Genomic DNA, 24941 nt, shown 5'->3' with positions numbered 1-24941 from the left:
TTACAGTCATATTTATGACACTCATATACACGTTTTAAATTATATCATCATATTGCCATAAGTTTCCAGAAATTTGGCATTATCATGGTAGTTTTTTGTTTGTGGACACAACATTACCAGGTTTCAGATTTCCCAGGCTTCACTATATGCTTTACAAGGGCTCACTAATGGAACAGTAGGCAGACAGGTACTGTGGTGAAGAAAACCACAGGAGAAGATGTGCAGGAGCGCACCAGGAGAGCCGGGCCAGGTGTGTGTCTGACAACTCTCAAACTGAAGAGCTGGCAGGGATAGTCACACTCACAGGTGTACGTCAGGAAAACCACTGCCACACACTGATGCTTTGACAAGCGACAGCAAAGCTCACACTGATTACGGGATATGCAGTCTCCTTAAGCCCTCCGGGGACCAGGCTGCCTGAACAGACCATATGGCACTGCTCTTCTATGATTTTATCAGAGTTTTAACTGTTTTCCCTGACTTCACAATCCTCTCAACAGAGCGGTGTGGATTATGGGGAGTGATTTTCAACTGTCCTCTGTCAAAGACACGGTGCAGTGCTCTGCATCAGCAGAGGGAAGCCAGAGCTGCTTTATCTTAAGACAAGAGATTGTTGTAAAATTGCATATGTAAGCAATGAGCTTCAGTTAGCCGGTCCCTATTGCAGAATAAACCCAAATCACATGATCAGGACTGTGAGCTAAAGGTCCTTTCATCACCCTGCCCTTACAAAACAAAGATATATGGGAATATACCGGAAAATATAATACAATATATTAAATAATCTAAACTAGTGCTATGTTTTACAGTTTACTGCATTATGGACCAAGTATGGTTATATTGATACATTTAAAATGTGCAACACATATTATCAACTTTGATCTTTACTGTTAGCTACATTTCATTCACTATATGAAAATATGTGTGATGGAATATAAGAAAAAAATAAATATAAAAATGTATGGGTTTTTTAGACAATTGAATGTATTGTTAAAGTCATGACAACATGACGACAAGGGAATTAGATTTGACATTTGATTATATATATTTTTTCTGTAGATTTTCCATATACATTAAATCATCTATGACGTTTATCATTTATAAGGACCAAGAACATTTTATTCTGCTTATTACACAGGTACTTAAATAAATAAAAAAATACTATTAATAAAAATATTTTATAGAATCATAATTATATATTATAATATTCATATTGTTTTATCTTATTTGACCACAGAATGCTGTGATTGACCAATCAGAAAAAATATTCAATAGTACTATTTAATAAAAGGAAAAGTTAGCAAATGATTGTGGTTAGTTTGTGATTTTATATGTTTTATTTAGACATTTTTTTATTACAAAGAGTTGTTTTATGTGCATTTACAGTATTTTCTCAAAGTGCATAAATGTATATTTGACACACCATACTAGTAACATCACCATACCCATTTATCCACCTCTGACTGGCAAATGAATTCAACTGAATCAAATGTAAAGGGGAGAATTAAAAAGTTGCAAAATCGCAGTCGTGTCAGTAAAATTCACAAAACATCAAAATTCAGAAGCTACATTTAGACGCACGCACACTTACAATTCATCAAAGAGCTGCACTTTATTATACAGTAGGCCACAATAGAAACATCCAAACATGAACTTCTAAATGCCACACTTCCTTTAATTACAAATGATCACTTCTCAACATATACATAAGTTATAAACACTTAAGGCGCCTTACATGTCGCCAGTTTCCACACGATTATGGCACAAGAAACATTGAAATATTGAAGTATGGATTCAAGTCTTAGAACCACAGGTTTTTCAGATGGACAAAGAGAAGATGGCTATTTGTTTCCCAACAGGAAAGAAGTCTGCAACCTCCATCTCACTGCTTATTATGACTTAAAGGCAATGTTTTTGTATGAAAGTACCCCCCAAATAAAACCTTCCAAAGCATTATAATTTCACGTCTAAAAATCAACAACTTCAAGAAATTAAAGTGAGCTTAAGAGATAAGCAAGCAAATATCAATACTTATTTCTAGTAGAAGTAAATAAAAACTAAACAAAAAGACTGAATATGAATAAATGTACTTCTTTCATTCTCTCCAAGAGATGTCTTTTTTTCCTCACCAACTGCTATGCACAGGATTGTGGGATATTGCAGTGCACAATTGTGTTGAATTCAAAAACTGAGATAAAGGCATCTTAGTAGACGGGACAACAAAGGGTTTTCAAGTTTTGGACTCAATTATTATTTGTCCTTTTTGAGGAAACAATGTAGCATTATGTGAACCCTCTTTTCAAGCATCATGAACCCCAAGGTATGAACTGCGTTAGATAGAAAATTTAAAGATTTACTTTATTTTAATATTGACTAATGGAAAAAGACTGAGAGAGCCTTCATCATTTAATCCAAAAGAGAAAAGGGAAGATGGACTTTAGTCACTATTACAAGAAAAAGGGATTTAGTATTTCCTGAAAATTTTCTCTGTTTGTGTGCCATTAGAAACTAAAAAGGCAGAACCTTGTAACATTCACACACACACACACACATGTGACGTGGAGGTATTGTCTAGCCCTCTGGGTACACTCTGAAATAGCAGTGTGGAACAAACACTCGTACATGTGTGAACCTCATTAATTAATATTTTCTAATGAAAACACTCATTTAGTTGTATTCTTTGTGAATAGTGACCATCAATAGCCCTGATTGTCCACACTTAAACACTGTAGGCTAAGTATGATTAGAGAAAGGCAGCATACACACTCACACACACATATGTGAATTGCTCCATAACTCTGAGTCATTTTGAGTTATATACAATGAAAAAGCAAAGTCTCTGCTTTCTAATGTTATCACCATTACTGTTTAAACAGTTCTCGAGATATAGGTCTAACATATAGGCTGTCAAAAATGTGTTTTTTTAAATTAAATAAATAACAGCCTGAAAAAATTTAAATGTTAATTTATAATATTGTGCATATATTCAACTTTTATTATTTAGGCCTAGGCCTACTTCTTTTCCAACTAATGAGCAGACTCCAAAAGGTGAATGTGTTCAAAAGCTGTTTTACCAATGTCTTTGCCTTTGAAAAACTTCTTCGCCGATTATATAAAAATTTCAACATGAATACACTTCCAATATACCTTCTTGTGTGCTTTACCTAGCCTACTGTAATAAACGGTAAATTGTGCCGTTTGAAATGCCGGTTACAACCGATCTGTCACGCAACATTTAATAGCCTCAAAATGGCATTTACCGTTTCAATTCTCATTTAAAAATAAGAGCTAAACCTTTGATTTATCAAAAAGTAACATAAAACACAAAATCTAAATTCAAGTTTGTTTTGCTTAGAATTGCGTTTTTTCCACAAATGGCTTACTGCGCGACTTCCGACTCGAAATAATAGCCTAAAGCACTTCATGTATGCTTTAAGAAACGAAAGAAGAGGCACTTTATATTGCAAGACATATTCGAGAAAACTGGATTAAAGTCTAACACGTACCCATAGAAACATGGAAGATCAATTACCTGAAAATTCCTGCAAGCATATTCACACTTACTTCACATTATTATAATCTGTTACAATGAGCTACGAGGATCCATTGTAAGAAACATCAGCGAGCTCTGAACAGGCAAAAGAACACACGTCTTTCGGAGAGACGGGCTTATGATTAGCAAATAAAGCCTCATCTCGAAGCCGGTAGACTAAGATAATATTCTCTCACAGGGGAAGACTGAATAGTCAAAGAGTGCAAAATTTCACACGAACAGAGTGCTCAGGTAGCACGTATACATACACTTATACATGTGCGAAGAACTCTCCAGAGGGCTGCAAGTAAGAATTACAATAGAGAAATTCATCCGCTTACACTTTGAAAAGTATTCAGAGTTAAGAAAAACACCTCATATTAATAATACAATAAAATAATAATAATCAAAATGCCAAACAGTCAAGTTGTTCACAAAGCAAGTCTCTACAAGGCAAAAGTATGGAATAATATTGCTGTGCCATTTTTTTACTTAACTTTAAACTCCGCTTAAGCTACTTGAGAATTCCCAGAATCCCTCAATCTTCTTACAGAGGAATGGTCTCAATGTATTCTTCTAGATCTACCCTTCCCCTAACCTCCTGCAGGACCATGGGCCCCTTTGCTGTTTTCCACTCTCCACTCTTCCTCTCATCCATGTCGTCCACCTCTCTCTCTAAGTTATTTCTGCCCTCCCTTGGTGACCTGGCTTTGGCCACACTCCTCTCCACCACCTCATTTTTTCCTGCCTTCATCACTGTGGATCCCGAGGCTGGAATGCGCTTCTTCTTGGGTGGCCCCCAGATGAAGTTCTCGGGCGGTTGGTAGTGGCGCTGGGCGAAGCGGAGCAGGGCACGTCTCTGAGCGTGCTGGCGCAGTGTGTAGACGAAGTATTCCAGTGCGCTGTGACGCATGTTGGGTAAAGTGCCCTCCACCAGCGCCTCCTCCAGCAGCAGATGCACCAGAGGCAGCTTGAAGCTTTCAAAGCCCAGTTCACCAAGACTCTTCAGAATGCGAGTAATACGCAGGTAATTGTGCTGCGACCTGGAAAGAAAAGAGGTAATAGGACAAAATATAGGTTTCAAACAGTGGCCAACATTTTCAGTTAAATTAATATTGGTTATTGGCAGAGGATTTTGACATTTTATTTTTGGTAAATTGAACTTTGTAAGGAAGGGTCTAAGCAATATATTATTTACATACATAAAACAAACAAAGGCTGGTTCAATTGCATTTTTGGGTGTTTACTTTTCTACCACTTTATCTGAAACCAGTGTTAAACAGATTAAGCTTCTAGCTTCACAACAGCATTTAGTGGATTATATTTCTTTGATGACTTTTTTATTATATTGTTATCAATACCCTTATACAAATATAAAAATGCTATATTGCATGTTGCAATGCCCTTTGGTTGTGACTATAATCAACTTGCTTAATAAAAAATAGACAAAATAATAAAACATACATTATATTTATGTACAGGGTCTTGTTACACGTATTAAGAAACCTCCACATAATCCAAAATTTTGTAACAAATTAATTGAGTCTCAATACCGATTAATTTTGTGAAATTAATTTAACATTGGCTACACTTTAAAGGTCCTATAAACTGTCTCTATCTAGCGATTTACCTATCTAGTAAGAATTTGTTAACATTTCCATTAAGTCATTTAGCAGACAATTTTATCCAGTGTAAAGATGCAATGCTGTATAACAGCTGGACTAAATTATGCCTGCTCAAATTCAGTTAAAATGTCCTTCTGTTTAAATTAGGGCGGTCCCCTAATAGTCGGCTAACCGTTAGTTGACCAGAAGAGGCTTAGCCGATCAAAATTTTTAGTCGCAGGGGGAAAAAAAATAACAGAAAGTGAAGTTACGTAACGTTAGTCTGTGACAGACAGATTATTAACTGCTGGTCTTTGCAGCACATTGGTTCATCAACCTCAAATGTGGTTTATCATATGAAACATATAAGTAATAGCATTATAACATAGCCACTCACTTTGACATTAACCAAGAAAAATGTGCGCTATTCATGTGTTAATGCGGAGAGTGTAAGCTGAAGAGTAGCGTGCTCACTGCATTAAAGTTAACTTGGATGTGCCGGTGTGATCATTTTTGGCAATACAGATAAGAGTAATAAATTTTTTGAATCTGTAAAAAAAAAAATGGTGTGCCCTCACAATAACAACAGAACATTGTGCTTTTGTAAAATAATGAAAGGAAACAGGGTGCGCTTTCTGCCGTCTCTGTGAACTATAACTATATATCTATAGGAATTGAAATGTCTACTTTTAAATTAACCAATTAAAATTTAATGCAAATATTTTCAGATTATGCAATCTGTATGAAAGATGCAAGTCCACTATAGAGATGATGAGTCATAAAAATGAATTATGATGCTAAGGCAGTCTTCTTGCTGTTTTTCCCTAAAGCATTCATAATCATTACTACTTCAGTGTGCTGTGGCAAGCTTAACGTGCGCTTAAGAGCTGATAGGCTATAGGCAACTAAAGGCTCGCTATGAATTCTATGGTTTATTAATAAAAAACGTGATTAGTCAACTAATCTTTTCAAATGAATGACTATTAGTCATTTAGAAAAATCTTTAGTCGTGGGCAGCCCTTGTTTAACTGCATTTATACCACCTCTAAGCAGCATTAAACAAGTGTCTGGGTAAAGACACCTAAAATGACACTTCAGAAGAACTTCTGTGCCACCTTTGCAGTGTCAATTATATACGTTTACTGGACGACAAGCCAAAAAGGCTAAATAAAAACTCATCAAGAAGTTATTTTTTTCCAGTGTAAGAGAGGAATACTCGTAGATTACTAAAAATGACAGCTTTTTGTATAGAGCCATTCACACTGCAGACAAAGTTCATCAAGCATTGTATCTCTGCAGTGTAATGTAAGTGTGTCCTCTATGGCACAGTCCTGGGGCAATGACACACAGACACACACAGTCATCTATGTCTACTACTCAGCCAGCCTGCTGCACTGCAGATTTTCTTTCGCTCTCTCCTTTCTTAACACGCGTTCATAGAACTCGTTTGCAGTTCTCCCTTTCTGCATACATTCCCTGATCTAAATCATAATTTCTCTAAATGCAAAAGTTTTTGCATCCTGTTCTGTTCTTCTCTGTTCAACGTCCTCTGTGTGTCTGACCCATTTCTCCGGCCCCTGCATAAGACAGTCACATGACGGTGCAGTCGGGGTCAAGACTGTGAAATTGTGTTGCTGGGACAGGAGACTATAACTCTCTGGACTGAAGCATGCTAAATATGGCAGGAGAGAGGAGATGGGAGACAAGGAGTTCAGATTGTCATGGAATGTGAAGATAACTGGAGCAGATGAAGTAGAACATAATGGGAAGAAGATAGAAATTATAGAGTAGAAAACTTTTAAAAAAGACAACTCACTCATTCAGGTGCTGGAAGCGATCTTGCCAGTTTGGGGCCCGAGCCACATTCCCGTTTTTATCCATGAGCTTGATTCCAAAGAAATCCAACATGATCGTATATGCTAGGAGGAAGCGTCTCTTGGCTTCTCGAGTGCTTTGGAATTCCTGTTGAAAACAAAAACGTACTTGGTTTAAAGGTGATCTGCACAATGACTACAGAAGGTTATTTAAGGCTGAATAAAACAGGACGAGACTAAAACACTGAATGTGCCACTTCCCTGAACCTATTTATGGATGTTCTGACACCCCTGACTAGGTGGTATTACACTATCAAAAATAAAGGATCCAATTAGAACCAAAGGTTTTTACAGCCTAATATATTTGGAGTTTACATTTTTTTATATAAGTACCAGACTTTAAGGACTGAAAACTCAAAACACTGATTTAAAGCACTTATTTTTTTATTACATCCAGATAACCATACTGTCAACTCAAGACCTTATACAGCAAAAATAAATCTAACAAAAATGTAAAAGAAGAAAGTTCTTTGCTTTGAAGAACCTTGTTAAAGAGTATACATCGTCTTGACTGTTTCTTCATTCTTGACTCTAGCAGCATACCTTTATCTCATCCTGAGTGAGTTCTTGAGCATAAAAATTTAGGCCTTGTTCTCTGAGTGGGAAGAGCCTGTAACAGCAGAAAATAATTATTAGGACCTACCTCTGAATTTATCCTTATTTATACATTAGAGACCTGACTGAGAACTCTGGATAAACATTTGCAAATAAATAACTCAAACTACATAAAAATGCTTTATTACTGTATATATTTATTCACACACACACACACAAATATATATATGAAGGACAACTTGCAAACCTTGGCACATCTTTTTTTCCATTCTTCTGCTGTTTATCTTCTTTCTCTGAAGTTATGATATTCTGGCTGGCTGCCTGATATAGCAGGCAAGCTTTTGCTGTCATTTCATCTTAATTTACTTAGAGGCGAAATGCTAGCGATCTGTCTGCTTGCACTCACTTTTTGTGTTTTTAAATTCACTAATTGATATTATGCAAGTAGCCTTGCAAGCATACAGAGTGTGAGAAAATTAGTAGGGGGGAAATAAGAGAAGCTAATCACTTTTTCCTCAACGGGGGGGGGTGCCGAGGTACGACTGGCAGCATATGCATGAAGCTTGATTTTAGAACGGTGTTGTTATTGCACGCGGGCATGGGGCATCATGTCCTCCCCCTCTTCCTCACCCTCAATGCTCATAATAATAGCACAGGCAGGAACGAACAGGAGCTTCAGCTCTGGAGGTGAGTGAGGTAACGGCACCCTACTGACAACTTTACAAGAGCACATGACGTAAAACCTCTGTTTAACCTCCGTACAACCTTCAACATTCGCTGAACGTTACATTGCCAGCAGATACAAATTCATTACTGTTTACATGTTTCCTCCTGGGTGACGTAGGTATTGTATAATATTTATTTTTAAAATGAATTAAAGTTTGAAAAAGAGGATGACTAAAGCACGTAACAATAAAAAAACATGACGTCAATTTCTAGGCCAACCCGAAAAGGCTAATTTAGTTGGGTTTTTTTGGACCGAGTAGAATAAGGTCTGTGTTTAACATTAATTGAGGAGACATTTATGTCACAATCTTACTAAACTGTGTGCTTTAAAAACGCTGCTAACACCAGAAGCTGTCAAGCTGATCAAGCATGTGCTTGTGGTATATATATGAAGCCTTATTTAGCAACTTTTTTACCTAGTAACTTGCATTTTTAAGCACACCGTTTTAAAAATGTCATTGGTTATAGTAAATAAAGCTTTCTATTTTAGGGACCAATAAGGTCAAAGGGCAATGCTTTGTATTTTTCTAGTCAGTAGTAGCATGAAGCAAATGCAGGAGACACATTTTGTCCTTCATTTCACAATGTTCAGTATTTTTCCATGTTGACCTTGAACAAGTGCCTCTTTTATAATATCAACAATATAATCATCATCGGAATCCAAAAGAGTGGATGAGTATTTCTTTTATGCACATATGAAAATACCTCTTCATGTCTCAATATATACTACAAAATGTTTATCAGTATTTAAAGCTATGATGTTTTATGCACCCAAGCAGCTGGATGCTGTTTTACTATAGTGCCTGCAAGGTTTAATTAATCATGCTTGATTTAATCTCAAATTCTTAGAAAAGCTTACATACATTTCTATAATGTGCGCTGCACTTATCTCCTGCCATTAAGATTAAACCTTTATCGTTTGCATCTTTAATGTTAGGAAAATGGACCGTTTAATCAGGAAATGCCCTCAAGTCATAGACATTCCCCAAAGCTTCTTCAGTTACTAAAGAGATGATGTCAGCCAAAGCGGTCTATGAATATTTAAGCAACGTTAAACATTAAAGAAACTTTTATCTAATGTAGTCCTAAGGCTGTCTTTTGTCACCAAAAAGGATGTGATTGACCCATTCACCTGTAGATACCACAATTGTGCTGATTTTGTCTTTATAACTGCCTTTGTGCGCTTTCATGCTCTTGTTTGAATTTGCCTTGATCTACAGGATTTGCATCGAAAGAAGATGAATATTATTTTGAACAGATGGTAAAGAAAAGGATATCTAATCCATGTCTCACCATCCCAAAATCCCTCATGCACATATTAGTTCGCAACTTTCTCTGTTCTTTGAACAAGCAGTGATAATAATTAGTGCCTGGCCAATAACAATTTGTGATGTCTCAGTTATTAAGCATTATTTAGCAATTATTGACTAGGCTTTTTTATTGCTTTCAGAGAAATTGGAATATTGTCTTACCACTGAATGTATGTGTGATTGTGCTCTAATTTTTCATAGTCGCCCCTCCATTTAGTGAGAATTTCTTCAATATAAATACCTGTGTGGACAAAGATAAAAATAACAAATAATCACAACATGCCAAGCTCAGCATTAGTCACTTACAGGGACAGTTTTTCAAAAGCCTATGACTTTATATCTTCTATGGATCATTCAAACCTTAAAAAGAAAGCAAAAGCACCATAAATGCATCATAATTGTAGTCCATAAGACTTCTTATGAACAGACAAACATTTTAATCATAATTACTTTCAGTGAGCTCTCAAGCTGAGAATTACTATAGGACCTGATCAGTGAATAATTGAGTTAAATAAATAATTCAGACTAATGAATCAAATGATTCTTTTAAAAGATTTGATTCAAAATAATGATTAATTCACATATGAGACATGATAGGGCAGCGGGTTGTTTCAGATCAGAGTGCAAACAGACATGTAGGTCATCCGTGACATGGAAACACAGATCTCAAGGGAAGACAGAGCACAGCAGTGTGTGTGTGTGTGTGTGTGTGTGTGTGTGTGTCCTTCTGCCTTAACAGCAGTGAAGCAGTTATTCTGCCATTAAATGCTTGCACAACAGATCCAGTTAATTCCAAAACATGCCCACAATAACCAATCAATGGCTCCTCTGAGATGTCTTCACTGTCTGCCTGCCTAAACTTGCCCCGCAGGGAAAACATTCAGCTAATGAAGCGCTCCAGAACCCATGTTCTTTCCTCACACCAGCTGGCATGTGTATTCGGTTGTAAAAACTGCGTTATGTTCATTTAGGTATAAATGTTCTTGCAGGATGCATCTTCAAGTCTTTGTGTATTGCAATATTCCTGTGTTTTGAGTCTCACCATCAATATTTTCAGGTGAAATGTTGTAGGTGGGATCAACATGACTCTTGTTTTCTCAAAATCTCTTCTTTTTTTTGGCAGACACATTTAATCCAAAGCAAATTTCAGAATATGTCTAATGTAACAAAGCAATAGCTCAATCAAAAATGAAAATTCACTCATTATTTACGAATAAAGACAAAAACATTATGAGAGTATAAAAATAGTCCTTAAAACTTTGTGAGAGAAACAGAACATTTAGGTTACTTATCAGCCAATTCAACAAGCTCTCAACTCGAGAACCTTCACATATTCAATTGAAAAGCTCAAAATAACGATTATGAAAAAGAGGAATGTGTATATTCTAATACATTTTTTAGCATCCCACAGAAACAATAACAGCACACAAATTTGAAGCATGTAAATAATGACAGATTTTTTGTTAATCAGAACTATTTCTTGAAGTAATCAAGGGTAAAATTATTTTAAGACGACTCTCTTGCTCATGGATCATCTGTGTAAACCATGGTTTGAATCGTATTGGATTACCAGCCCAGATCATTATTTGCACCACGTTTTTGTTCCGTAAATGGCTTTGTGTTATTACTGTGAAGAAAATTTCCCCATGTAACAATTAAGGCACAGTCTCATAATGAGAATCAAGGGACTTCCAGGGAGGAAGTTCCTTTAATATAATGGTGATTTAAAAACAATAAAGCAGATTTGTTTGGCCAATATTTTGAACCCCGTACAATGCTGTCCTGGAAAGAAAAGCAATAATATTAGTTCATTATTGAGGAATACAGGAAATAGTATGAAAAGACAAAAGAAAGGGAACCCCCCCAAATATGGTACTTTCGTACACACTAGCAGCACTTCACTCTCAACACATTCAATGGCTCCAACAAAAAGCACTGAACACATACAAAGAGATTTTGAGTAACACAAGTGATGGTGCTCTTTTCAATCCAAAATCACATTGTACAGTCATTAAAACGAAAAAGCTAACACAGACTCACCATCCGGCACCAGGGGGATCTTATTCAGATAAAACCTCAGATTGCGGTATTCGTTCGGCTGACGAGGCTCCTTGTAGTTCTGAGCAACAGAATCACAGATTAAAACCAGGATAGAAGGATGGGGGGGACTGTACATTTGGTCTCTACTGTGTATTCTGCTGACTGTACTGACTGTGCAAATTTCATATTCAATGTGAAGAGAGTACACGTAACTCTTTACCGGATAACTGTGTCGATACTTGTACAAGTCCTTTGCGGCGTAATAGCTCCTTTTCACCCTAGTAGAGGACTCCATCATGTCACCAAACTGTGAGAGGAAAGGAGAGAGAGGAGAGGGATGGTTGCATAGGCAGTGAAAGAGTGTATGAATGACTTCACTCATCAGCATCTGAGCTACATTGTTACTGCTCTTCCCCATTGGGATGCAAAGGCTGTTAGACAAGAGAGAAGAGCTCCATTTTGTAGACTATGTGCTTTTTCTAACTAATTCATGACCATTTTTAGCTCTCAGCCTCTTGTGATGTTCAAACACTGAACATCTTTACGGTTGAGTGAAAGCCCAGCACAGAAGTCTTGCTCTCTTACACACAACATGAAGCGGTTTGCTAGTAGAGGCCAATGTCGCACTGAAATGCCTGTGAGGCTTATTAATTAATAATATCATTATATTCGCTTCTTCTTATATAATTTTGTGTCAGATTATACAAAGGTCTTTGATGCAGGGCTCACAAAAACAAAATTATAATGGTGATTGTGAAAAGCTGTTATCAGGATCTTAGCTTCAAAATGAATAAAAATCCAATTTCCTTCTTCCGCTGACAGGAAATTCAACAGAGCAAATTTCCCATGAGGAAATAGGTCCCATTGAACAGGTCACGGTCTCAGTGGCCTTAAAATCCAGAAACATAGAGAGAACATGAGCCTTTTTAAAACAAATAACATCGAACAAGGTCAAAGATAATATGCTTTGATCTTACTATTGCTCTATTACTCTAGGATACAGCACTGGCAAAGACTGCACAATTTCCTGTTTAATTGTACACTTCATAATATTTAATGTAGATTATAATAATGTCTGCATTATTTTCTATTAGATTATGAATGGTGTGTATCTCAGAGCTACAGTTCCGTTGTGTATTTCACAAATAAAACTGCAAGGGGATTTTTACATTAGGTGCCAATTATGCCAAATCATAGAGGACAATATGTGTAAGGGAATAAATCGTAGAAAATCTTTTTATTCACTGGTCTGCCGAAAATGCATAACACGATAATACAGATAATTCATAACACAATAATACAGAACATGCTGAGAAGCCAAAGGTGAAAGGTCAGCTTCTTCAGATATGGGTCAGGAGCTATGTTTTAATAAAATAAGCTTTTGTTGTGTTTATTTTCTATAAGTAGCAGTATTATATATCACTAACAATGTCACAAATCGTACATTCAAACCATGTGGTATTTATAGCGCCATGCAGAAAACGGGACAAAAATGACACAATAGAGCTCATTACAACGGCGACTCAGCTTGGTATTTAGTCAAAATTTGGCCATAAATGTGCAATTTTCAGAAAGGCGACGTGTTCTTTACAGATGTACATCGCTAATATAATAATAGCTACTACTACATGTTGATAGATAGATTGACATTGCCCACGCTTTAGGCGAGCGCACGCGTGCTTACGCCACATGGATTTACATAGATTTTAAATATCAACACCACAATCATAACTACACGCGGTCATCTTTGATTCAGCTGACTCTTGCGATTGCTACAAATGTGTCTAACGACCGTTTTCATGGTTAATGTTCCTCCTTTGTTATCGTTGAGTGCTCGTCATTGATGAGGTACCTGCGGTGATCCGTGATCCAGCTGCTCGGCTCCTCTGAGTGCATCCGCCGGGCTCATGGATTCGGAGATGCCGCTGTCCTCCTCCTCTCCTCCCGGCTGATGCTCGTCGCTCTCCGAGTCCGTTTCCCACGTCGAGTCGCATTCTTCCACTGTGCTCGGCTCCTTATATCTCCAGATGCCCATCAGATTGCCCATTTAAACCCTGTCCACCGTGCCTACATAGTTTAAAGTCCTCGTTCGGCTCAGGATCGAGCTCTAATATGATGTGGAACTGGCGTTCGGGTCGCTTTTATGTGACTAATGGGGGGTTTCCAGCGCTGTGATGAGAACACACCCCCTTCTGCCCAGAGATCAGCACTGGGGATGAGGAGGAGGAGGATGATGTGCTCTGAGCATCATTTAAAAGGCGTCTCTATACTGCTGAGTTAAGGCTGCTCTGAGTCTGCTCTATACACCATGACACATAGATGTAGCCAACAGTAGCCTAATGTTTGCAGAAGTAAAGCGTTTCTGATGTTGCATCAGTGTAGCCTTAAATTTTGCCATTGACATTACAGAGCATGCATTTTTAAAATGCATTATTTATTTCATAAAGTTATTAGGCTGGCTTCAAATGTGTTATTTTTTATTGATGTTGAGCTTTATTGATGTTTTTGAAAGAAGTCTCTCATGGTAACTAAGGTTGAATTTATTTGAATACTATACAAAAAATTTGATATTTATAAACCTTTTATAAATTTTATTAAAAAAAATCTATTTCTATTCTAATATAATTTAAAAAGTAATTTATTAAGGTGACGCAAAGCTTAAAGCTGCAAAGTGGTTTACAATTGTTTTACTGTTTTTAATCAATTTAATGTAAAATTGCAGAATGAAAGTATTAATTACTTTTAAAAAAAATATCTTACTGACCCCAAACTTTGAAACGGTATAGTGTATGGAGCTTATATGCAGCCCCGCCCCATTTCAGCACTGCTTTCCTTATCTTCAGTTCATTTCAAGGCATTGATGTTTGCCTACAAAACCACCACTGGCTCTGCACCCCTTTACCTAAAATCATTACTTCAGACTTATGTGCCCTCTAGAAGCTTGTGTTCTGCAAGTAAACGTCGCTTGATTTTGTCATCCCAAAGAAGCACAAAGTCACTTTTACTTTTAAAATGTTCCCTCCTGGTGGAATGACCTCCCCAACTTAATCCGAGCAGCTGAATCCTTAGCCATCTTCAAGAATCGAATAAAACACATATCTTCCGTCTTTATTTGACCCTCTAAATTTAACACTCACTATTCTAATTCTATTCATAATGAAAAAACAACAAAAAAAATTAACTACCTTTCTAATCTTTTTGTATTCCGTTTCCGTTATTTATTACACAATTAACAAAAGCAAAAAAAAAAGACCTCTAACACTAGCTTGCACTATTGTTTTTCTATTAATTTATTATAGCCTATTATTTAAAAGTTCCAGCTACGTGTACTGTGTTAAGCTAACTGAGATTTGTTATAGCATTGCTCTTTTGTTGTTTTTGATTGCTTCCATTGTCCTCATTTGTAAGTTGCTTTGGATAAAAGCGTCTGCTAAATGACTAAATGTAACTAAATGGCCGCTTGAGACTGCCTGCAAAAGGGAGACAGTCCCATAGACTCCCCATGTTAAAATCAAGGGGGCAGGGTTTCATATTTTTTTTGAAGCACCCCTGGGCGCCGCCATTGGCTAGCGGACCCCCACCTGCTGTTAGCATTCCATTGACTCCAGGTGGGAAGGAAGTCGACCGGAAGTTGAAGTCGGCCGCGTGCCGCCATCTTGTAGCAGAACTTCACTTGCGTTAGCATCCCATTGACTCCCATTCATTTTGGCGTCACTTTGACAGCAAATAACTTTACATCTGAGGCATTTAAAGACTCCATTTGTCCATTAATTATTTCTAAAGATACACGACAATGTATAAAAGGCTCCATTACCTTGTATCTTACTTTATGTTCCCGTAGAAGCAGTTTTTGTAAAAAAATAGGCTAACGATTGTGTCATAACCAGCGACTATCTGTCGCACAGTAGAGAAATTACCGTATGGACAGGAGGAGAAAATTGCAGGCAATCTTTAACTGTCTATGAGGCTATCGGGGGGACGTGGAGGTATAAAAAGTCAAGTGAGATAATTAATCAGAATACTTACTCCTGCTCACTCATGCCAAAGAACTCCCCGCTCAAGCTCGCCGTCTCTGCAAGAATAACGATGGGAGTTTTCACGCACAGCTACTAGAAGATTTACATCTGTCAGACAGGTTGCTGACGTTAACAAGCTTAGTTTGATTCTGCGTGTCAGAAACGGAAGTGCTAAAAATAGCTAAAAATGGGCTTCACTTGTCTCAATTGAGTTCCAATAGGGTCGCTGTGTCCATTTCTTTTACTGTGTATGATCGACTCCCATTCATTTTGGCATCACTTTGACAGCCAATAACTTGAGGCATTTAAAGACTCAATTTGTCCATTACTTATTTCTAAAGAAGCACGGAAATGTATAAAAGGCTCCATTACCTTGTATCTTACGTTATGGTCCCGTAGAAGCAGTTTTTGTAAAAAAAAAAAAAAAAAAAGAAAAAAAAATAGCCTAACGGTTGGGTCATAACCAGCGACTCTCTGTCGCACAGTAGAGAAATTACCGTATGAACAGACAGAGAAGCTCGCAGACAATGTTTTACTGTCTATGAGGCAATCGGGGGGACACGGAGACATAAAGTCATGGGAGATAATTAATCAGAATACTTCAGCTGTTCACGCTGGCCTTCACTGCAAGATTCGGTGGGTAATTCAGATTTCTCTTGGCACAGCGATTAGAAGACTTACAATTGTCAGACAGGTTGCTCACGTGACAATTAATTTATTGCATGAAATTTCTCTTGACAAATTTTCACGGCTTAGCCCAATCAATGTGTGTAAGCAATTCTGAATGAATAAAGAACATAAAAAAGTAAAAGTAAATAATTATTTTCATTACATAATTAATGAATTACGTAATAATTAAATAAAAATCCTGAATTAAAAAAATATATATTTTCAAAATCTAAATCTGTTACATGATTTTATGAGGATGCATTCATTTTCTGTTTATAGGAAGCTGTATCCATTTTTAAAGAGCCACTAGGTGGCATTACCATTTGTGAAAAGCTTCAAATGAAGCATGCAGTGTGTTATAGGATGAGGGCAGAGGCCAGTGTGTCATGAGGTCAACTGCAAGTCATTTACACAATACATCAAGCATGATCCTGATCAATCATGTGTGAGAAGCAAGTTCAGTGTGATTTCAATCCCATATCAGACCTCAACTTATTGCTGAAGAGGCAAGTATCTAAAATGTGTACATTTAAAGTGATACCGACAGGACAAAGTCAATTCTCTTTAGAAAGAAGATCATCCTGAGAAATGTAGATCATCCTGAGACCTAAATCTCAAATCCTTTCAATTCTTTTTCTCTTATCTTTTCCCTTTCTTTTATTCATTTTGCTCACAATTCTAAATAAATGGACTTACAGTCTTCCCCCGTTCACTCTGTCTATTCTTAACGCTATAGTGGATTTATCATTAATTTATCACTTTGCCTCTTCCTGTCTCTTTCCATCTAGTTTTCCTCTCTATCTCTCTCATCGCCTTCTGTTCTCCTTTCATCATGAATCTCTCTCAGTGTGTGTGAGTTTAGTAAAGTGGATAGGCTCTCCAGTGACTGTGGGGTAATTATCCTTCATCACAAGTCATGCTCTACTGCTTCCTCCCAGTTGGGGGCTGGGAGACACAGGCCCATCAGTGCAACTGTTTCTGAGGCCTATATAAGAGTGTATTCAAGATTACAGAAAGCTTGTCAACATACCAAGCCGACATTCTCTCTCTTTCGTTCTCATTCATTCACTCAGCCACTCACACACCCATTCAGCTTTTGCTTTTGTGTCAAAATTGGCATTTCTGAAAGAAATAGTCTCATTACTGCCCGCCATAAAAAGTTTAGATAATTAAGTTTTTAAATGCTTTTGAAAGAATTGTTGTATTCTCAATAAGGCTGCATTTATTTTATCAAAAAGTAAAAACACAGTAAAAAATTTATTCATGTGATGAGACAGCTTAATTTTCAGCAGCCGTTACTCCAGTCTTCAGTGTCACATGATCCTTCAGAAATCATACTGTTGATTTGATGCTCAAGAAACATTTCTTATTTTATTAATAATGAAAACAGTTGAAGCATCCAGTTCAGCAGTTCTGCTTCATAATTGTGTAGAGTTTTTTTTATATTTTTTGCAATCTTTTGCAACATTATAAACACATTATAATTCACTCTTGTTCCTTTCAGAGCACCCTTGTTTAGTAAAATTATACATTTCTCTTGAATGGTAGTTTAACATGGTTTCCACAAAAAAACTTTTCCAAAATCATTCAAAAGCTTAATTGTTCCTTTTGACTACCATTGTATGTTTTGCAGACTGTAACTTGTAGTTGTAACAAGCATTCAGACCTTCTCAATCTCCTCATCCGCCAAACAGAGCAATCTGTGTCTATAGAGATAGCAAAGATTCAAGAGTCATTTCTAAGCAATTTGACAATCATACATGGCAAACTGCTTGCCTGCCACTTTTGGGAGCCATTCTGCATTTTATAGCGGTTTTCTCATTACAAAAGCCATTTGTGCCAGGCTGTGAGAGAAGAAAACAACGCAACAAGCAGAATGAGGAAAGGTGGGCAGAGAAGTTTAAAGAGGAGGCGAAAATAATAATGACTTTACCATCCCGTCCATTAATAGAACGGTAAGGAGCATGCCTGCTCCTGAAACAGCATGTAGGAGCTGCTGAAGTGAGCGTAAATCTCTTGGTGGACATCCAAAGCTAATTTAAATGGGTCAAATAGCTGCATGACTGCCTGTCTCACCAAACACTGTGACTGAGAGGAGTTACAGACATGAGTCAAGCTGCCAGGATGGGAAGTCAAGTCACCTTTATTTATATATAGCACTTCATAGAATATAGAGTGTTTTAAAGCAGCTTTACAGTGATAAACAAGATAATAGATGCAAACAAAATCAGTTCTGCTGTAAAGCAAAAAGCAATACCATCATTTTTGTCTTAATGTTCTTTTGAATGAATGAATGAATGTAGCTATGTAGCTAATAATATGCTAATAGGTTGTGCTAAGCAGCTACTCAGGCTCAGTAATGTTTGTAGAAAATCTTAATTGCCCATATGTGCTATTGTAAGAATGCTTTGGTTCCATAGAATCTAATACTGTGATACAATGTTAGAACTCGATGAGTTCAAGACAAAAGTCGGGCGGTAAATGTGGCCATTCGGGCAGGCAGCCATACATACAGTAGGTATTGAAAACAACTTTGTAGTGTTGTAATTCCACCACTAGAGAGCAGCAGTTCCTCTGTAATGAAAGCAACGTTTGTGAGTCCATACGCTACGACTGTGAGGATACATTTGGTTAGAGTGAGCTTGTGGGACATAACTCTTAGTATGCATTATGAGTCAGACAGCCAGTTGTGGGGCGCAGGGGCAGCAGATGGGCTATTATCTGGATCTGTGCGGGAGTGATGGAGAGCCAAGCCTGTGCTAGATACAACACACCATTACTCAAACAAAATATCACTGTGCCAAAGAAATCCCCCTGCTTATACTGAAGCTTGCATCCACTCTTTTAAAATAATAATGCTGTCTCTCTCTCTCTGATACATTTACAACAAATACACAAAGTTACAAGTGCATAATAAAAGTAGTAACACAAACAATGAGGATAATGACAGTTTGTTACTATTATGATTACTATGATAATAAAACAATAAGTATTGTTGTTAATTACATTATTATTAATACTTCTTATTAATTATTATTATTATTACTTTTACAAAACAATCATTATTGCTGCCATTATTAACGATGAAAATACTTATTAACCAGTTACACCAACACTTACTTATGCTACCTACTCCAGACCACAATGATACAATGTAAGCAAGGTGGCCTGTTAATGACATGGATCTGGTCTGTTTGTTGTACTGCTTTCTGAAAGCCAAGACTATGACAAGCTCACCGCACACTTATATGTCTTGTGTCTCATTGGGCATGACATTCTACCAGCCCTTAGATTCTTAATGAGATGACAGACTGTTCATCAGCTATAGCAGACTGAATTTAGACAAGTTAACGAAGAGCAGCAACACTTCACACTAGTCACTAACTGTATACATCAATCTTTATACTGTGGGATGAATTAAGAAAGCACTGGAAACCCGAGAAAAAAAGATAATTAAAGCCATCTGAGGTCTTTTCGAAACCCAGTATAATCTACAGGTTATAAAGTCGAGTGTGCCAGGATTATGCAAGTCAATCAGTTTTATAATTGTCTGTAATTAATTAAAGATATGGGTCATTACCTTAGTCAAGTGTGTCTGTGCATTTCAAGGTTGCTTTTACAATCTAACTTAATAGCCTGTATGTCTCTACCGAGAATAGTAATCACATCCTCGCTGTGAGTGAACACTGAGACATTCGTGTCCTTCTAGCAAGGGTTGTGGGGGGTAAAAAGGCACATCAGCATTCAGCAGTCATGGCAGGCACCCACAAATATCCTTGGATTTCAATTCTGTGTCTAATGGCACAAGGCCCTTATCATTTTACCATATTTCTCCCCTTTAGGCAAACACACACACACTTTACTTCTGCCACACAGTGAATGTGTTACAGTGCGCTGTGACTGCAGCTTGACCATGGTTGTTAATTAAGTTCTTATCAGAGCCGTGTGTCTGTGCATGCACGGGCTCCTGGGACTCCCCCAGATACGCAGCAGCGGACCCCTCAGATATATCATTCAGCTTTTTATCAGCATTTCTCTGCCAATATTCCTCTGTTTTACATGGCTCTCTCAACAATACTTAATTCTGATTGGTCATCCACGCTACCCAGTGGTCTGATATTTCCAAATATTTACTGTTGTTAATGGCAATGCTGTATATAGTGTCAGTCTGCTCATCCAGGTAAATGAAACCGGTGTTGTCCCCTGCATAAATGGGTCCACCTTGTTTTTCAATACTGAAATAAGCCCTTTTATGTAAAGCTGCTACTTGTAAGTAACTAAAACATTTAAAAAAAACTTTTAATTTAAAAAAAATATATAATAATAGACTGCTGACACCGGAAACCTTTTTCTTTGGAAAATAAAACGATTTTATTCTTAGCAGAAGTTTTAATACAACATAATATACTATGGAGGTAAGATAATAAGATCTATATTTTTACTCATCACTTATTTAAACTCATCGTAATATGTTACAGTTAAATAGGCTAAATTATATTTATGAATATATTATAAATTCTATAATAATTTAAATGCAAATATATATATATTTTTTTAATTAAAACTCATTTGAAAACTTGTCACACATGCATTCTACTGCATTCCACTGGCTACTTTTCCATAGTTTTTATGTAAACACAGTGTTGTAAAAATGGGATGCTCAGGGTAAAATAAGCTTTTACCCAAGTCTGGTTTTTACGTCAGTCTGGTCCTTGATTTTTTTCCCCCATTCTACTACTTGCCTCTCACATTTTTCAACACAAACGCGTTGTGTGTAATGAACCCTATACTCACTCATTATGTTCTCTCTTTTGCAAGCCACTCACGTACAGGATGATGTATTTAATGAAATAAACACCTAAAAAAACAACGACACAAGTTATAAAATTGCCCCAAGAGAGCATACGAGAGCATCTGGAGCAGGTGAAAGAAGGGAGGAAGGGGTTTAACGACATACAGACACCAGCATAAATCACACAGCATGCTGACAAATAATGCTCAGTGTCACAGACAGCGGATTGCAGGTGAAATATATAGGCATAGACACTCATGTTGATGAGATGCTTCTCCATAATGACATATATTGTTATGGATGGCCCATAGTTTTCATAAGAGCTTTGTGCCATTTCCTGGACTGCGATGACGGGTGTTTTATTAGAAGTACACAGGCTTTGCTACCAACATCTGCACACAGAGAGGCGCAAGCTACAAAAACTGGCCATTCATATTTTATTAGCCATTTTGCTGTCAATCCATAATTCACAGTGGAGCATACTTAACAGGCTTTCTCTGGGAGAGTGGACCAATTATACGGCCCCTGTGAAGGAGGATTGATTCTGTTTGGGTCATCGTGTCTGTGTGTGTTTGTGTGGTCTGCAGGTGAGTTATAAATGCATGAGGCTGCACGGAAATCATTATCTCATCTTCTGTTAATTAAACGATACAGTGTTCATACAGTAAAGTTCAGCTTTCTAATGCTGTTGTTATTATTAATGTTCATTTGATCAAACAAATTTGAATGCCTTTCCGATTCGAAATTGAATATTGGTGAAGTGGGATAGTTAAAAAATGTAAATAATGTTCAGTGTCTTGCACAGACTGACCCTTTCATTTCATAAGACCTCAATATTTCAGGAGCCATGGGTGAAAAAAGGCACCTCTTGGATGGCCTGAGGGTTAGTAAATTAATAGCAAACTTTCTTATTTTGCGGGGAACTGTCCCTTTAAAATTTTACTCCATTATTTTCATACAAATTGTCTTAAATTATACAATAACCAAATTCATCTTGGGAATAAACACGTTGGGCTCCTATATCAGAAATAAAAATAGGTAAATAAAAATATAAAGGTTAACTTAATGTTCACTAAACGTGACATGATGTAAAGCGTATTAGAAAATCTAAAAAAGTATACATATAAACTTATATTAACCTCCTTTATATATTTTCCAATTCTAGCTTATGTTAAAAGATTTAAGCCAAGAGATATTTTGAGTCCCACACTTATCTTGTTTACAAAGTAACAGTTGAATTATTGTCCTTTCTTTAACCTGACCTTGCCTCATGGGGATTGAGCATTTGTTTGTGTATAACTGACATTTACATTGTCAGTTATTTGTTCAATAAAGGTTACTGCTGAATGACCTGTACAACATTTAAATATTTGACGATCTGATTACTGTTTGCTTGTTATTTGTATGCAGGAATGATGTCATTATTCATTCTTCATGTGACATTATTGTCATCTTTCTATTTGTCTGCCACATATACACATCAAACCTCCTCATATACCCTGAATTACACTCCTGCAGCTTTACTAATCACAGCATTCAAGATTATTATGGCCTAAAGCTCATCTGTGCTGTTTAATTGAGAAAGTTCAGTAAAGACTTTGAAAAGTCACTCCTAACCTATGCCCCTCAACAAGCCCTAAATCCTCCTAAGGGTCTGTGACTCTTTCTATTCCACGCTAATATCATCCTCACTACAGACTGGAGCTAACCTCGTTCAACAGAGCACTGCTGTGGCGTTTAAAAATGCAATACAGCACAAACAGATTAGGAAGACATTTCAGCGGCTGCTCACATTAGCTTTTTTCATTTTCAAGATTTTCATTAAATGTTGACAGTTCTTCTGTCATTAAGTGGAGGAAGTTAATTATGGCTTTGAAATGTAGTGCCACCACATTCAAACAAAATCTGAATATTAGAAAGTAGTCATTTCAGCTGGAGGACATATCCATTTCATACAAATAAAAGGCCTCTGAATGAGTATTGTGTTTCTAAAAATAGGATTTTAAAGCACAGAACACTAAAATAGAGACAAGGGTCTGTAAATTAGACTCTGTCCAGTCATGTCGGCGCATTTGGAAACAATGATCGCAAATGAGATCTCTATAATATCTCAGTTGTTTGATATTTTAAAATTGAGCTGAGACGAGCCTATGCTTTTTTTTTTTTTTGTATAATTGCATCTCATTTCAAATCATATTAAAGTGTGGTTTTTACCAATTACTACCACAGCAATGAAAAATGTAATTTCTTGAATCTCATTTACGACCATGAGACTAAATTGAGAGCAAATTAAGTCTTTTACTTAGGCCTCTTTTTAACACTGAATCCTGAGATTAAAAAACCACAAGGACATTGTCATTGGATTGGACAGTTTTTTTTGTATATATATTGCAAACTTATTGAACATAGTCTAATCTGCTTGTTGTATGTGTGTACATATGATGCTATTGGTATTTCTACCAGCTTATAATTCTCTGATAATTTCTAAAATGCCAGGAATTACTTCATTGCACTCACTCTCCATTGACTGTACTGAACTGTAATGGGCATCGTAGCAACAGTTACTTTGACGAGAAGAACCAGGGTACGCTTGAGCATTTTGTCCTTTTCAGGGTTGCATCTTGTGACCTCACATCCTGTTTGTTTAGATGTCTTTGGTCCATGTTGCATTCATATATCAGTTTTAACTGAACCAAATCTGCCAAGTGCAGACTTGGCAAACTGCTCAAATTTGCTGAGTCTGAATTCAAAAGTCAGATTTCAGTATGAACTCAAACATTTTAGTAGCAAGACCAAATTTTCCGCGATGCTATCCACATGAATTTTATCACACTATGCTCCTACTGCCTGCCAACGATTGTCTCATTTGCTTCTATTTTTATTTCTCCCAGGAATTTTGTCATTGGAGCTCCACAAGAGCACACAGCGCAGTGTGTTGTAGCACGCGCTCTAACCGCCAATTACATTGGATACAGATGCTTAAATGAAATCTAATGGGACCTCCGTTGAGTCTACTGAGTTATGAAAGAGCAACCTCTGAGCAATACAGTTTTGATCGGGGAGTGTCCCTTTTCCAGTGGAGATGAAAACCAAGGGGTGTCGTTATTTATCAGAAGGTGAGAAAGAAGTCAGCAGGCTGGCTGTGGCAGGGACAGCATGTCCTTCCAGCATGGAAATGAAAACTATCCTTCCAGTCTTGTATACTCCACTCCACTCCACCATGAAGATTCATCCAGCTCCCAGTGGGACTAAACGAACAGAATCAAGAGAGTTTCCAAACAGAAGTGAACAGGCCAGGGAGAGACCAGCTTAATTGATAACCCTGTCACCGCTCTTCATCGTTAACGGCTTCGTGTCACTGTAACAAATTAGATTGTTGCAGGATGAGACCAATTAATTGTGATGTTAGAAGGCCTTGCCAAGTTCCCTGTGCCAGATGCAATTGTGTGAACACCAGTGATTTCTTGGTTTTGCTGGAGCACTCTATCAAAATGCCATTCTCTATTCTGCATCTTTCACGATTTGCAAATGCCTTCTCAGATAGAATGTGAAAGCATTTTCTTTTGTTCAAATCTTCACTGTTTTCTTTCCTATGAGAAAAGAGTCAGGGCGTACTTCGGCACAGATGATTTGCATTGAAACTAAATGGCAGCGTGCTACATCAATGCTAATGGCGAACAGCACAAACACTGGAGAAATCAGCCATTTAGGATGTGAAGATCAAGGCCAGATCAGACAGTGTAAAGAGGTAAGAGAAGGACCACTTGAAAAGATACTTATAGGAAGAAACGGTAAACACTTATAGCAGCCATAAAATTTAATT

The 24941-nt window shown here is 37.1% G+C and overlaps 1 protein-coding gene across 1 annotated transcript; it reads right to left on the bottom strand.

Annotated features, from left to right (window-relative positions):
• Positions 1 to 1590: 1590 nt before the first annotated feature.
• LOC113056844 (opioid growth factor receptor-like protein 1) lies at positions 1591 to 14070 on the bottom strand. The gene is made up of 7 exons (XM_026223748.1): positions 13494 to 14070; positions 11862 to 11948; positions 11642 to 11720; positions 9764 to 9842; positions 7554 to 7620; positions 6953 to 7098; positions 1591 to 4575 (listed from the first exon to the last, which is right to left on the bottom strand). Exons 1-7 carry the CDS (start codon positions 13686 to 13688, stop codon positions 4080 to 4082), a joined length of 1149 nt encoding a protein of 382 aa, XP_026079533.1. The 5' UTR covers positions 13689 to 14070; the 3' UTR covers positions 1591 to 4079.
• Positions 14071 to 24941: the final 10871 nt, after the last annotated feature.

The sequence above is a fragment of the Carassius auratus genome, chromosome 38, assembly GCF_003368295.1.
Source record: "Carassius auratus strain Wakin chromosome 38, ASM336829v1, whole genome shotgun sequence".
NCBI classification, from domain to species: Eukaryota; Metazoa; Chordata; class Actinopteri; order Cypriniformes; family Cyprinidae; genus Carassius; species Carassius auratus.
This window is presented reverse-complemented; position numbering and strand designations above follow the sequence as displayed.